The 15253-nt window shown below is 42.5% G+C and overlaps 2 protein-coding genes across 12 annotated transcripts in view; both read right to left on the bottom strand.

The window, feature by feature from the left end:
• Positions 1–880: 880 nt before the first annotated feature.
• Positions 881–9346, bottom strand: hoxb2a (homeobox B2a). The gene is made up of 2 exons (XM_042504541.2): positions 3862–9346; positions 881–2373 (listed from the first exon to the last, which is right to left on the bottom strand). Exons 1-2 carry the CDS (start codon positions 4343–4345, stop codon positions 1553–1555), a joined length of 1305 nt encoding a protein of 434 aa, XP_042360475.1. The 5' UTR covers positions 4346–9346; the 3' UTR covers positions 881–1552.
• Positions 9347–9786: 440 nt separating this feature from the next.
• Positions 9787–15253, bottom strand: part of hoxb3a (homeobox B3a) — a 101873-nt gene continuing 96406 nt past the window's right edge. For all 11 annotated transcript variants that reach the window (XM_088091307.1, XM_088091304.1, XM_088091303.1 and 8 more), the window contains one exon: positions 9787–14406. In XM_088091307.1, coding sequence (XP_087947433.1) covers positions 13535–14406 — 872 coding nt within the window. In that variant the 3' untranslated portion in view covers positions 9787–13534. The remainder of the gene's footprint in view (positions 14407–15253) is intronic.

The following is a 15253-nucleotide window of genomic DNA, read 5'->3' as shown; positions in this document are numbered from 1 at the left end:
CCTTTATTCTCACAGACTACATATAGAGAGTGCATTTAGCTGCACTGAGGTGAGCTGCAGGCCTCACACACTGTCAGTAAAAGGCGACATTGTTTCATTCCCACATGCTGAAAGCTTCTGTTGGTGCAGAGCCATGCTATTAGCTCCGCTCTGAGGGCTTCCCATGCTAAGCTAATGTGTGGTGGAGGAAAACAATGACCCTGCTGTGGCCTCAGACTGCTTCTCCACTTTTTATCTGCTCTGGAAAATATCTCATTCTTCAGGGTTATCTCTGTGTAAACACTAGCTCAACCATACTGAGCCATTCCAGGCTATATATATGTATATATATATATATATATATATATATATATATATATATATATATATATGTATGTGTGTGTGTGTGTGTGTGTGTGTGTGTGTGTGTGTGTGTGTGTGTTAATTTTATACTACGGCACAGCTATAGAAAGAGCATTTCATTTTAAAATCTGCATTCTGTCCATTTAATTATGGGACAAAATTAAAATATATTTTAGAAGAATGAAATATAATCAAATGACAAATATTTAATTATAATTATAAATTGTACCTTAATATTAATTAATTAATTAAAGGGGGAAAATAAAATTATAGGCTTATGATTAATTGCAATATGTATTATGGAAATTATATAAAATATTAAAACTATTAAAAATATGGACTAGTGCAATAAACAACAGCCAGATAATTTTCAAACGTATAATACATAAACTAATTTGCCGTCCAATGTTTCTTGTTTTTAATTTAGGGCATTTTAAAATTGTAACCGCATGAAAATTTTTTTACTGCATGCTGCATTTCTTCACATAATTATTATATAGATATTCAGGACTCCTTGAATTAAAACAAAACGACATCGTAAATGTTTGTGTGTTTTTATTATTATTATTATTCCACTATGAAAATATATGTACAATAAATAATTTGGATTTTCACTATTAAAGAATCTCAATAAATAAACTAGGGTCTAAAACTCGGGTCGTCAGCAGGGCTTCTCTGTCTCTCTCTCTCGTCTCGTGTCGCTCAGAGAGAGAGTGAAATCATTCTTCCGTTGAGATTTTTCTAAAAGCAGTCCAGCTATCTGCGCCGAGACTCCGCGAACAGTTCCTGAGAAGTTATTAAGGATCCATGAAGCTGCACCAGAATGCACTAGAGGGAATCCACGCGTACTGATAAGGGTTAATCATAAAAAAGCAAAAACAAGAAATGCAATAAATACCTGAACGCAGGGAGAGAGAAAAAATCCACAGCGTTTCGATCGTGGAAAAAAAAATCCCTTCGATGTTTCAAATTTAAAAAAAAAAAAAAAGAGAGAGATTAGCCGAAATTAAACTAAATTAAAAATAAAACCAACAAGAAGAGGAAAAAAACGTTATTTTTAAAACGAACAGAATTTTCAGAAATGTTTCAGGAATGTTGCCGAGAAGCTTTTATGCTTTTTAAACAACAGCCTCCGCTCGATTGTTCATCCACATAGGCCTGTCCGTCATCCTGTTTTTTTATTTATTTATTTCTAGTTTTACATTTTGCCTCAGAAGTTGAGGTGCTGCAGGTCTATGGTGCACAGTGTGCTTGTGAACAGGTCGAAGTCCTCCTCGGAGAAATCCACCGGACTATCCAGGGAGCTCTGCAGGCTGGGTGACAGGCATGCGTCCCCGGCGAAGAAGGTCAGGTCCGGGAGCGCGGATGATGATGAGGAGGAGGCGACAGGAGGAGCAGAAGAGGAGGTGATGGATGAGTCCTCGGAGAATGACGGATCGGACGCTGCAGCAGCTGCGGGTGCGGCCTCGAGCTGCATCAGGCCCGGGTTATCAGCCGAGCCGGCCGCGGTGGAGTGGTGCGCCGCGGCAGGGTCAGAGGAGCCAGGTGCCGCTGGCAACTGTGCGCGCTCTGGACGGCTCAATCGGCCTCCCTTTTCCGGCGTGGGTTGTGCATTGTCCCCGCTGTCATTAGCGTAGGCGTTGGCCGAAGATGGATTGCAGCTCCCCGCCTCGCCGTCCGACGCAGCCTCCCCGGTGCCAGAAGCTTCCAGCGGCTGGCTCGAGTACGGAGACGAAGCATCGGCGCCTTCGAGCGGCTCAAACTCGCTGGATTCGTGGCCTCCCCCTCCTCCACCGCCGTCCCTGTGGTGCGTAGACTGTCGCTTGTGTTTCATGCGCCGGTTTTGGAACCAAACTTTAACCTGCCGCTCCGTCAGATCCAAAAGCGCCGCGATCTCCACCCTCCGAGGCCGGCAGAGGTACTTGTTGAAGTGGAACTCCTTCTCCAGCTCCAGCAGCTGCGTGTTGGTGTAGGCGGTGCGCAGCCGGCGGGACCCGGCTCCTCCGCTATCCAGACTCGCCTGACTCGGGTCTGCAGGGAGACAAATACAAGGGGAAATAAATGATGTGGATGATTTATTGCGCAAAAGTTATGTTTTTATTCTATTTTAATTTTATATTCGTTTAAACTTCGAATCTATTTCATAAGAGCCCTGTAAAACATTTTATTGCGCGCGAGATTTCCAGCCAAGAAATAAGCTGCTTCAGCATGGAGCAGAAATCCCCCCGGCTCTTCTGTCTGTAATAAAACAGTAATAAAACACAAAAAAGTCTCGTAAAAAATACTCCTTCCAATTACAGTAGCAGCCAAAGCCATAGCTGTAAGAGCGCGCCAATTTGCTGCTGGTAAAAATAATAATAATAACAAAGCAAAGAAAAGGCAGATAAAGACAGATGATCATGATGTCAGAGAGGGTTTGTTTCTGTGTTGTGTGCTGCAGCCTGCTGTGAGAGGCTGCGGCGTGTGATCAGAGAAATGCAAAGAGAGAAAAATAAATAAATCACGGGATAGGGAGGAAATGTGCAGGGATATGTGGGGATGTCGATGTGAAACCAATGTGGCGGCATCTGTCAGGAGCATAACTAACACCATGAATGGCTTTTATGGATGAGGTCTGAAAAAGCAGGAAATTGGAACAAAACAAGCAAATCCATTAAAATGGACGGGATTTCTGGATAAATAAATAAAAAAAACATTTTGAAAATATACTGATTTTTATGGAGGTCGGTGTAAAAACAGAAGAAAATCTGATAGTGTGCAGATTGTATCCTGTGTGCATAGCTCATACCCCTCCCCCACACTCCCACCCCAACATATTTTGTCCGGTTGCTTTGCCTCGCCATTAAATCCTACCTCCATCCAATATGGCTACCATCTCAGTTGCGTTATGAATATATAATGGCAGGGCGATGCTGCTGCTGCTGCTGCTGATACCAAATCACACCACCCAATGAACAGAATGATACAGGCTGCAGCAGCAATCATCTGCAGGATGGATAGAGGGGACAAATCCCCCTCTGTGCGTCTTTACGCACGATAAATAATTCTATATGGACAGTGTGCGTTCTGGAAATTTAGGCAAATGTGAAAGGCTTGCACTTTATTCTGCACACTGATTCTAAAAAAAATGAGTGTGTGTGAGGTGTTAATGGGTGCACATTTAAATACACGATGAGAGAGTGCAAAGCACTGCAGCATAATGCAGTGGTCCAGATATGGCTTCCCTGTTGACACAGCATCACTGCACAATACGCGCTCGCGCGCGCGCTCACACATAGACACACACTGAGGGGGAAAAAGACAATGTCATCTAAGCAAATTCATGCTGTGTGGAATGAATGTTATTTCTCAAGTGAAGATGCAGATAGAAAATTAAAGCATGGGCTGCACAAACATCGCACTCCCACCGCACACACACGCACACACGCACACACACAAACACACAAACACACACACACACACACACACACACACACACACACACACACACACACACACGCACACTCTGCATATACCGACCTGTGGGTGACTCGATGCCCGCCGAAGCGTACCCGGGGGCGGTCGGCGAAGGGGAGGACGAGGCAGGGGGCAGGATGGATCCTCCACCGCTGGAGCTGCTCCCAGGCTTGGTGCACTTCTTCGACGATTTCTTCTCCTTCATCCAGGGGAACTCGTGGGCCAGCGGACCGGCCGGGGTGGCCGTGGCCGAGGCGGGGGCCTGGCCGGGCGGGCAGGGCTGCTGGGCGGCTCGGTGGTGCGTCTGGAGGCCATTAGTGACGGAGGTTCTCCGGTTCTGCTGGCTCCTAGCAGCCGGTCTTGGCTGGCTGGCTGTGCAGGGGCTGAGGCTGGGGATGGTGTGCTCGAAGGGAGGCGGAATTACTGTCGACTCCTTGATTGATGAAGTTTGAAATGACTCCAGGACGGCGGGGAAGGACGTCAGGCACTCTGCTAGGGACGGCTGGCTGTTGATAAAACCGATCTCCCTCTCAAATTCAAAATTCATAGCTCCCTCAAACCGGCTTCTACCTCAAACGGCGAGACCCCCCGAACAATCCCTTCCCCAAAATAAAAAAAATAAAAAACACACACATACACACACGCACGCTCGCACACGCACACAACAATATGGCTTCTTAAAAAAATAAATGAAAAAAAAACGCACGAGCATGGAGGCTCTCGACCGCAATGGCGTAAATGCGGTGGCTATATAATAATTGTGTATATTGGTGATATTACTAGCGTATGGGGACCTGGGTAGGCTAAACTGAAGAACTGTGGGGCGAAATTGCAGCCAATTCCTGGTCATGTGATCCAAATCAGCCAATCGGGGGTCCGGGCCTGGCGGCGGCGATGGCTGTGGGAAGCAGCATTATTATTTTTCCACCAAATGCTGTGGCAAAGAGGGTATATGACAGGGTATTGTTTTGTCTTAACAGGGGGGGAAACTGTGGGGAGGAAGAAAAAAAAGCGACGGTCGCCATGTGCGCCGTGTGGGCGGCGGGTAGGCGCATCCGGAGCTCCGGTGTTACGCACAAACAATAGAGCATCTCTCGGACATTTTTTCGGTCCTCTGGGTGATGTAATGACGGTTAACATTAGGTGAACGGAGCTGGTCGCCACCGTTTACAATATGGCTCCGTGTACTGTTTACAGCGCGCAGCTCATTAATCTTATAAAGTGTGACAGAGGCTGAGAATCCACAATTTAGACAGGAAAAAACTTGGAGAGGGGTTTAAATGGCGCAGGAGGAGAGGTTGATGAACATTTGTACTCAGAGGAAGATGAAGCAGAGAGAGAGAGAAATTTATAGTAAACTGGGAAGAGAGAGGGAGCCTGTTGGTGTGTAAGTTGACAACTTTTTGTTTCATGTGTTTGTTTTTTATTATTAGTTGTTTGTCAGTGTTTGTAAAAGATAGATAGAACCCTGAATGTCTAAAATAGCCTCACGGGCTCCAAATGTCTTCCTCTCACCCTCTCAGTGTGATGTATGTGTGTTAAAAATGGTCGGTGTGTTTACGCAGAGAAAGAGAGAGAGAGTTCACAGCGAGGTCGCTCGAAAAGGAGGGGAGCGCGCGGGCCTCCTGTTCCTCCTAATAGCAAAAATAATAATACAGCAGCAATAATATCAACGCTAATTGTATGTGAGAGTGTGCTGAGTGGCCCACAGACTCAACAGGACGCACATGTAGATTTTTATAAAGATCAGGGAGAGTTTAGCAGAGGATATTTTGGGGAGGGCACGAGGAGCCCCGAGTGGGAAAAAAAGTGTGGTGATCAATCTTTCCCTCCGTGCAAAGAGCCTGACAGCAGCCCCTCTCTGCCCCCTAAATAACAAGAAACCCTCCAGTCTCTGGCTCTCCTCCGGTAGTTGCATTAACCGCTCGATTTTATGATTTTTACGCGCAGCAAATACACACGTAATATTTTTATCATTTGAGGAAATAATAATAATAGAAATGACTCAGATACAAGGGATGGATGGATTTAAGTTACTTAGCTCGCACCCTCTTCTCGCTTTCGTTCCCATGCCATTTGGCTTCGCCCCCTGACTTTGAAAAGGAAAAAAGGAGGCAGATAAAAAAAGCAGAAATGTGTGTGGGAGTGAGGGCCATTGAGCGCAGCAGAAAGCACAGGCAGTGAGTAGGCCGAGGCCGCGCGGACACACACCAAAACACGAGCCCAAACACAACAGACATAAGCTGCTGACTGAGCTCCAGCATCACGTTGTGCTGGTTTTTTCTCTTAATCTTGCTTCATACCACGATTTTTTTTTTAATTGTTGGTATTTTTGTAGACCGCCGAGTTTACTGGAAGTTTTGCTGGAGAGCTGAGGCTGTTTTTTCTTTTTCCCATGATAGTCATTACATCTGAAGCCTGGATTGGTCGACTGGGGATGGGACTTTTTGACTTTTTATTTTATTTTATTTTATTTTATTTTATTTTATTTTATTTTATTTTATTTTATTTTATTTTATTTTATCTTGTACTCCGTTGTATTTGAATTACTGAGGGTAAAACAATTGTTTCTTTCTTCCAGTAACTAAGTTTTAATTTAATCTAATTCAAAATATAGATACTTATTATTGATGTTTGGGATTTTATTTCAAAGCAAAGAAAAGGCTTCAGATTCAACAATTCATAAATTGTAGCTCCTCTTTCTATTTAGAATAAAAATTTAAAAATTGACAGGATTTTTCTATTAGTACATTTAAAATAATGTTATTAGTATTACTGTATTACATAAAAGGCACGTGTTTACATCCGACTGGTGACTTTTTTGTAACTTAGGCTATTTCTTGTGCGTATCTAAAAATCATATCCTTATGAAGTTGGAGTTGTAATTTCTCAGTGTACCTAGCTGTGAGCGCGCGCTACAGTAATAGCTGTACTGTTCTCAGCAGTGAGAGCCGAGCCGAGCTCTCCGTCTGTTTTTATGAGGCAATAAATTAGATCCAATCTCTGCTTATTGGTGTTTTTATTGTCTGTTAGTCCAACGGAGATGTAAAGGGAAGTACGGCCATTATTTATGGGAGCCTGATTTATGTCTCAAGTTTTATGCTGCTCTCAGGCCTCTCAGCACGAGCGCGTGCAGAGAGAGAGAGAGAGAGAGAGAGAGAGAGAGAGAGAGAGAGAGAGGGAGAGAGAGGGTAGAGGGGGGTATGAGACCATGTGACCCGGCCAAGGCGCAGGCCGCGGAGCTTTTTTTAGTCGTAAACATCAATACAAGACACAAAGTTAGCAGGAGGATCAGCATCGACAAGAAAGATGACGAGAGAAGAAGAAAACTGGAGAGAGAGTCAATGTTAATTTGAAATGCCTGAACTATGAACTGTTTTAAAGCTCTCTGCCATTGGTTGCCAGTTTCCAATAAATCTGGTTCACAGGTGACTTATCTTGGGTCTATCTGTCGAGAAAAGTAGAGTTATTATATTATATGAAAATTAATTATTATATCACATGAAAATAAAGAACTTCCCTTTTTGATGAGAGTAAAATAACGTAAGAAAAAAATAACAAAATGAAATAATTTAAAAATCCAGGCAGTAACAATCAAAAGTCAGTTATAAACAAGAAGCAGGTAATTTAAATAGTGATTTTTTTAAACTGGTAAACAGCTGAATTGTAAATAACTAACTAAATAAAAAAAAGGCTAGATGAGTTTCTGCATGGTGCAACTAAGCAATGCAAGACATCTGTCAAAGTGCTGCAAGTGCTTATATATAACGTCAACCATCTGCTGGACTGTCTGGTAGATGCTAACTTGAAAAAAAAAACAACATCTCAATTCAGGCTCCACTCACTACATTTTTCCAGAGCTTTCAACCACACCTCAAGGTCCTGCTCAACTCAAAGCACTTATTTTGCACAGAAGTGGTTTCAGAACTCTGCTGAATTTTAAAAGTGAGCAGTGTTTACAGAGAGGAACAGATCATTCACGTGTGAAACAGCCAGATTTAGCTGCCAGATAAGGTTTCAGCATCTTGCTCAAGGACACTTCTGCAGCATGGGTTGGTTGAATTCATTTTTCAGCTAAAGTACCTTATTTCTGCAGAGAAATCAAATCTGAATGTTTTTTTTTTCTGGCTGAACTGAATATAATCTGTCAGATGATGTACAATATAGGACAATAAATATCAGGATTAGTTGTTACTGAACACAGATGTTGACCAGTAGTTTGGAAATATCAGACAAAACAGAGGTTAAGTCAATGTTTCAAGCAGCAACAGTGTGTGACATGAGCATTGGTGGATCATTGTTTGTAATCAGTAGCTATGGCGAATGCACACCAGCCAGCAGCCAAACAGTAGCAGAAGCTGAACATTTGTCAACACTAACAGACATTTTGTACGGCTTAAGAGACTAGAAGCAGATCTGAAGTTTTCCTAAAGGCTAGAGGAGTTTTACCTCTGACATGTTACATGTCGCTCGAGGCTTCAGATGTAATTATTGGGAAAGTTTTCTTGACAGTGATGCCATGCTTTAGCCTGAGGTATTGACCCGATATTCAATACTGGCATCAGTGTCAGGTCATCTCTGAACCAAAGACACGCTGAGAGGAGGCACACCCACATCAGATCCTTAACCAACACATCAGCAGTAGCTACAAAACCCATGCAACATATCACATCCTTAAGAAAATTATTTGTGCAAGATTTAGACAGTTATTTGTACTTTTTTTTTTAAAAAAAAAAAAAAAAAGCTTTCCGTAACAAGACAAAGTTTTAGACTATCATCAAGATCAGTGGATTTTAAAGGGTTAAAGGCTAACTTTGGTATTTTCAACCCAAGCACTATTTTCCCATGTTTTTGTGTTAAAGTAGCATGTTTGTTTTGTTTTGTTTTTTTTAAAATCGGTCGAGTATTGAGCGAGACTGCTGCAGCTGGCAGCTACAGGTTGCAATGTAACCATTTGGGGTATTTTTGACAGGCTCAGACTGTTGCTATAAATGTCTGATAACATTATAAAAATGACCCTTACAGAGATACTTTTTGTGTATGGAGAAACCATGAAATCACCATCACCAAACACATCAGACCCCATATAAATAAACAATAATTTCTATCGTTGAAAAATACACTTCATTCAAGTCAACAGAAACTTAATTAAACTAACAAAAGCAGTCGTGGTTCAACTTTCAACATTCCAACAATCACTTACTTTGGTTTGATTGAAATGAACCTTTAATTCACCCGGTTAGATGTGAAATTATGCTGGATATATACACACTTAAATTACTGTTATATTTCAGTGGAGTCTGGTGTGTTTGGCGATAGCGATTATTGGGCTGTTTCTGGTTTAACAAAAAGAACTCATTAACAGAAAGATGTATCTCCATAATGTTGTTTGGCACTTAGAATAAGAATCTGAGCCTGTCAATGACCAAAAAAAAGCTGTTTTAGTGGACATAAACTGACAATGCACAAATGCCCCAAGTGATTACACTGCAGCCTCTTAAGGTGCAGTGTTATCACTTGTAATCGCTCAGCACTGGACCAATTAAAAAAATAAAAAAAATTTCATTAGTTGCTATAGAGGCAAAATATAAAAATAGGGTCCAGGTGAAAAAAAATACAGAAGTCACCTTTTAATTTCAGCTGATTTTGTTTTTTTTTTTTTTAGAAGATTATGATATCCTTCCAAGTTGATAATAAACACAAATAGGTATCACCACAGAACTTGACATACATATACATTTTTTTGAGTTCTAATCCTGCTGCGCGATTATTTTCATATTTTTAGTGCTTTTTGCCACAGCTGGCAGACAGGAGGAGCCCAACAGTGCAAAGGGTTGTTTATGTGTTGCCATAGCAGTCAACACAAACGGCGTTGGCAGATTTTCACTTGACTTTAACGCTGCCTAACAAAGCGTTATTGCCCTAAAAAATGGGACTGTCTGGGTTTTAGTAGCTATCCACCCAAACACCCGAGAATCACGAACAGACTCTGAATAACGTAACATTTTATTAAAGAATTGCTCGACAGACAACTCTCTCAACGATGAAAGAAAAAGGAGCTACAAAGGACAAAGAAAGAAGTTGTTTTTCTCCAAAAAGACTCGTTCTTTTTTCCAGCTAATAGTTTGTCTAAATTTTCTGACTATGCACGGACAGGTCACCAATCCCCGTCCTTGCCTTTTTCCCTGTACAAGCCAAGACATGTATGTACAAGGGTCATTATAGGAACATAAAAACTACTTATTTTTCTTCTAAAATACAACAACTAAAAAAAATGTAACTTCAGTACAATGGACAAGAAGAAACACAATGTTTTTTTTTTCTTTCATAACAGGTAAATACTAAAAAAGTACAGTCTTTTTTTCTCGATATAAATACATGAAGGATAAATAATAATAATACAAAACAGAAAGTCTTTTTAAACTGGCTATAACAAATAAATATTTATATATGAATGTTCACTTGAACACACATTGGCGAAAGACGCTTTGATTGGAGGGCCTTCCGTCTTCAAAATAAGATTTTATTATTATTATTTTTTTACCTTTAACCATCAAAATGTAAACTCTAAGTGCAACAATGATGCCCAGATGTGAAAAGCATGCGTGTAAATCTGCACTTTTGAAAAACAATACAGAGGGTTTATTTCCAAGAACAACAGAGAGGGAAGTCCATAATGAGAATTTGTTTAACTTAAAAAAATTAGTGTTTTGGCTATCTGGAATTTTAAGTTGACTGAATTTGAAAAGACGAGTTGTGATCATTTCTGCAATGATTCAACTTTACTTTTTAAGTTCAGTCAACTTAATTTTAAGGCAGCCTGTACACTTACATTTTTAAGCTAAAACAAAGAGTCTCTTTTTACAGTGTGTAGTCCAACACACACAGCTTGTGTTCAGGTCTGGTTTTAACAGTCTGATGTGTGTGTTGTCCCAAACTCCCCTCACTAACAGCTCAGGCAAATAAACCCAGTTATTTTTCAAAAAGCGCAATACACATCAGCTCCCGTCTCTGGGACATGCATTTTTGTTCAAATATATACCCTGTATCCACGTTAAAAGTCAAGATATGTGAGAACAGAAGCAAACAAATATAAAAAATGTGGACTTTTACGCATTGGTGTCCGCTAATGTAAGTGAACCCTTCCAAAGTGATAGAGAGAGAGAGAGAGAGAGAGAGAGAGAGAGAGAGAGAGAGAGAGAGGAGGGCAATGACTTACCCAAACATAAATAAATAGTGTTCTCCACTCTTATTATTTACCCTGTGTCGATGATGTGCTAAAATAAGAACATTAAAAAAATTCTCTTCCATGTCCTCTCATGTTTGTTTAAAGATGTCAACAGCTGGCTGAGCCCGGCTGTGGATGTGTGTCAACAGAAGGAAGCTAGCTTAGCATTGCTGTGTGGACTTGTGATGAACTAGCGTAGCTTAGCACAGATGTGTGTCTATGGGAGCTAGTTTAGCCTTTGAGCCCGTAGCTTCTTAAACCCTGTTAGATTGATGGGAGGGGTGGCGAGTGCATGTGTGGTGATGGATGTGTGTTGGAGGGGGGGCGGCGGTCTGTGGCGGATTGTGGGAAATTTTTTGCCTTCTTCAGAAGCCATGTGCTGCTGCCACAGACAGGAGACGGTGGGTTAGTAGTGATTCAGTCTGGATGGACAGAGACGAGGATGGCAGGAGGCAAAAAGAAGACAGCGAAGGGAAGACCATCCAGTGGTTTTTATGTGCTTTGTCGAAGGAGGGGAAAAGAGGAAGACGAGTGCTGCCAGCTCCAGCCATATTTTTCTGTTCTCTCTCTCTCTCTCTCTCTCTCCGGCTGATGGAGAGGCATAGCCCTCCACATAGCTCAGCTCGTCTGACAACAACATGTGTTGCCTAGAGGGGGAGAGAGCTCAGCCTCATAAATCTAACCACCTCGTTAACTGCCCATTAAAATCTCAACTATTTCATTTACCAGGCGGGAGAGCTGTTTGTATATGTGCGTGTCTTAGGGGGAAGATTTTACTATCAAAGTACAGTTTTAAACCACACACAAGAGCAGCTAGCAACATGCTAGCTGAGCTACCATTTGCTCCACCCAAATGGAAATTGTTTTGCAATTAGTTTTTGCTGAGTATCTCAAACATACATTATAAAAAGAAAGTAACTGTTTTAACTTTTAAAAAAGGTGTCCGGGCTGCCTTTAAATTTGAACTTAACTAAATTACAGAAGACAAGCTAAGGTAATTTTGTAATGACACAACTTGTCTTCTCAAAATCAGACAACCTAAAAACTGAAGGGACACTCGACCCACATTTTTTAGGTTAAAACAAACAGTTCCTCATCACAGTGATACTAAGGACATAGTTAGGGGGCTTTGTGGGGGTTCCTCCACCAGAAATTTTAAACATCAAACACCAAATTTTCTGTATTTTGGTGGATTTTTATGCACTAATTTGTTCCTTTTACACATCAATCCGTGGTTTAAATGTCTTTTAAAGTTTGTTTTGTCAAAATAAAAGCACTCTGCATTCATGTTTTTAATATTAAGGAGGCATGTCCCCAGCATCCCCACCCAAAATCTATACCTATGTATGGGACAGAGAGATTTTTCTGTCATTTTAGATTTTATTTTTCCACCTCTGAGGAAAAAAAACCTGACATCTGCTTTGAATACAGCAGTCCACACTACAGTTTCCTGATTGACTGTGCAGTAGATTATCCGTCTAATGAATACTGACTAAACAATGGTGCTCGCCATAGATCCTGTTATGCCATACAGCTGCCGATATGTCTCCACGCCAGTGCCACGAGACAAGCTTCCTGACATTTATTGTCCCCGCGGGGACGCGGGAGACAGTTGACTGTACAGTTCTTCTCCCACGCCTCCAATATACTTCACTGGGTGTAAATTGCTCTAAAAAGGTTCATGATAAATGTGCAACCAAGAGTTTTAAAATGAAAAATAAATCACAGATAATGTACTTTAAAATTGAGCACTTTTGATTGTGTAGGTTAAATTAAAAAAAAAATGATAATGCACTTTTAAATGCTTTAAAATTCATCATTTCCTGTGTGAGGGTGTAAGCGTTTGTAGCAGGATAAGTTTGGTCCCAGCTTTACAAAAAATTCCTTGGACCATGTTTTGGTAACCAAACTCAGAACAGAAATGTTCCTTTTTTCAACACTTTTGGCAACACAAACAGTTTGCTTCCATTGCTGCTACTTGATAATGGGCCAAACCTTTGTTTTTTAAAATGAAATGAACTGCAGTTCATATGTAACAGTGAAAGCTCTAGCCCTAATCAGAAGGCAGTGGACACAGGGAGGGGCTGGACAACATCACACTGTAAAGAGAGACTTTCTGTTTTAGCTTAAAAATGTTGGTTTCTGGGATTGCCTTTAAATTTTAAGTTGACTGAATATGAGAGGAAAAGTTTAATCATGACAGAAATTACCTCGACTTGTTTTCTTAAATTCAGTTGGCTTAAATTTTAAAGCACCTGAGACACTAACTTTTTAAAGTTAAAACAAATAGTCTCTTCACACAGTGTAAACACTGATTGCCTCCTTTGTGGCTATGGAGCACAGGACAAACCACTGGATGTCTCCTGTCTGTTCCCTTTTTGTCTGTCCTGTTGTCCCGTTGCAGCAGTAGAGTCCCGAATGTTAGTTAGTCTGTTAGTGAGTCACGTCGTGTTACTTGTTCTGTGTCGTCTTCACTATTTCCTACGTTGTCATTTTGTTCCAAACCTGCTACAGGTGAGTGAGCTTGGGTGCTTCCTGGATTCTGCCCTGAGTCGAGGTGTGGTGCGCCGACAGCTCGGTGTACGTCGGGTGCGTGGGCGGGTCACAGGGACCCGGGGGACCCCCTCCTCCCACGTGGTGCTGGTTGGCTGCCGACATGGGCCCCGCACCGTTGTAGTCCATGGTTTGGTGGTGGGGTGGTGTGGGGCCGAGGTGGTTTAGCCCGTACATGGAGGGCCCCGAGCCGGGCATAGGTTCCACATAGCTGCCACCCCCCACATAGACTGGACTGGCTTGCATGTTGGTGGGAGTCCCGTAGCCAGTGTTGCTGGCCTGCACTAGGCCATGGTGAGGATGGGGGTCGCCATAGTCCGGGTCTGGGGCACCATACTTCTGTTGAGGGGGGCAGCCCTTCATGGGGACATTGGAGTAGGCAGTGGACATGGAGTAAGACACTCCCTGGTGGGGCTTGCCAAAGGATGGCGGTGATGGGACATCGTAGCCCGTCCCTCCTCCTCCGCCTCCCCCTCCCATGGGGTGCATTGAGTTGAGGAAGCTGGCGGAGGACTGCATGGTCAGGGGCGGGGAGCCAGTTGGTGATGGCCCTCCAGAACTGGAGCTCAGGCCCTTGGACTTCTGGTCCTTCTTGTACTTCATGCGTCGGTTCTGGAACCAGATCTTGATCTGGCGTTCAGACAGATTGAGCAAGTTGGCCATCTCCACGCGCCGCGGCCGACACAGGTACCGGTTAAAGTGGAACTCCTTCTCCAGCTCAACCAGCTGGGCGCTGGTGTACGCTGTCCGAGCCCGCTTAGATGACGCCGATGACCCGCCGGTAGGACTCTTCTCCCCGCTGCTGCCACTCTCAGCTCCTCCTGATGCTGACGAGAGAAAAGGAAAGATTACACAGGGAAGTCAAGTGAGAAACATAGAGGGGAAATGAAATGCATAAAATACAGGTAGAACTATCAAAAAACACAAAAAAATGGGGTCACAAAAAAATAAAATGGATGAAAGTGGAAGAAATGTACAGGAAAAGGAAATTAAGAGGAAATGGGGAAAAGAAGGATATGGTAAGGAACAGGTAAAAAGGATGATGAAATGAAAATTGAGAGAGCCAGAGAGAATAAAACACACTCAGGCTGCATGCTGGAGGAAATTGAAAGCATTCAGGTTCTTAATAAAACAGAGGGGGGTCCAGGCATGCTGGCTGAATTATCCCTTGATATTAGTTGTCAACACTTCATAACAGTGGCAGTTATTAAGAGACGGAGGGCCCGGTGCTGGCCGAGGGCAGCTAAATTGCATCTTGGCTGGAAAGACAAACCCCCCACAGCAACAGCAACAGCAGCTGCAGCAGCATGAGGACTACAAGCAGGAACTGAGGCTGACCTGCACTCACTTCAGTCAGCAGGCCACAGAAAGTCAAACATCTCACCACTTCTATGTGATAGTTATACCAACTCCTAACAGAGCTGAGGGGGCTCAGAGACCTGCTCAGACACTCCAGCTGTTACAACTGCTGTTTATGTTGAAAGACTTGCATGATCCTTGGGCTCCTGGTGCGTTGTTTGGAAAGAAGATTTAGAGTCACACAGGATGACTGAACAGGTTGATGAACTCTTTTGTTCTGGTCAACCTGTTAAATTACATTATAGCTTCTTAGTATTCTCAGTATACCCTGGTCTCACACTGAATGTAATAAGAATTAGTTATTTATGGCACTGC

Source organism: Plectropomus leopardus, chromosome 18 (assembly GCF_026936395.1).
Source record: "Plectropomus leopardus strain MGB_pleo_1.0 chromosome 18, ASM2693639v1, whole genome shotgun sequence".
Classification (NCBI taxonomy): Eukaryota; Metazoa; Chordata; class Actinopteri; order Perciformes; family Serranidae; genus Plectropomus; species Plectropomus leopardus.
The sequence above is the reverse complement of the archived record's forward strand: the minus strand, read 5'-3'. Positions and strand labels throughout refer to the sequence as shown.

Coding starts and splice junctions, on each gene's coding strand:
- hoxb2a (XM_042504541.2), bottom strand. CDS start 4,345: ATGAATTTTGAATTTGAGAGGGAGATCGGTTTTATCAACAGCCAGCCG. Junction 2,374..3,861: donor GGGCATCGAGTCACCCACAG/GTCGGTATATGC, acceptor GTCTCCCTGCAG/ACCCGAGTCAGGCGAGTCTG.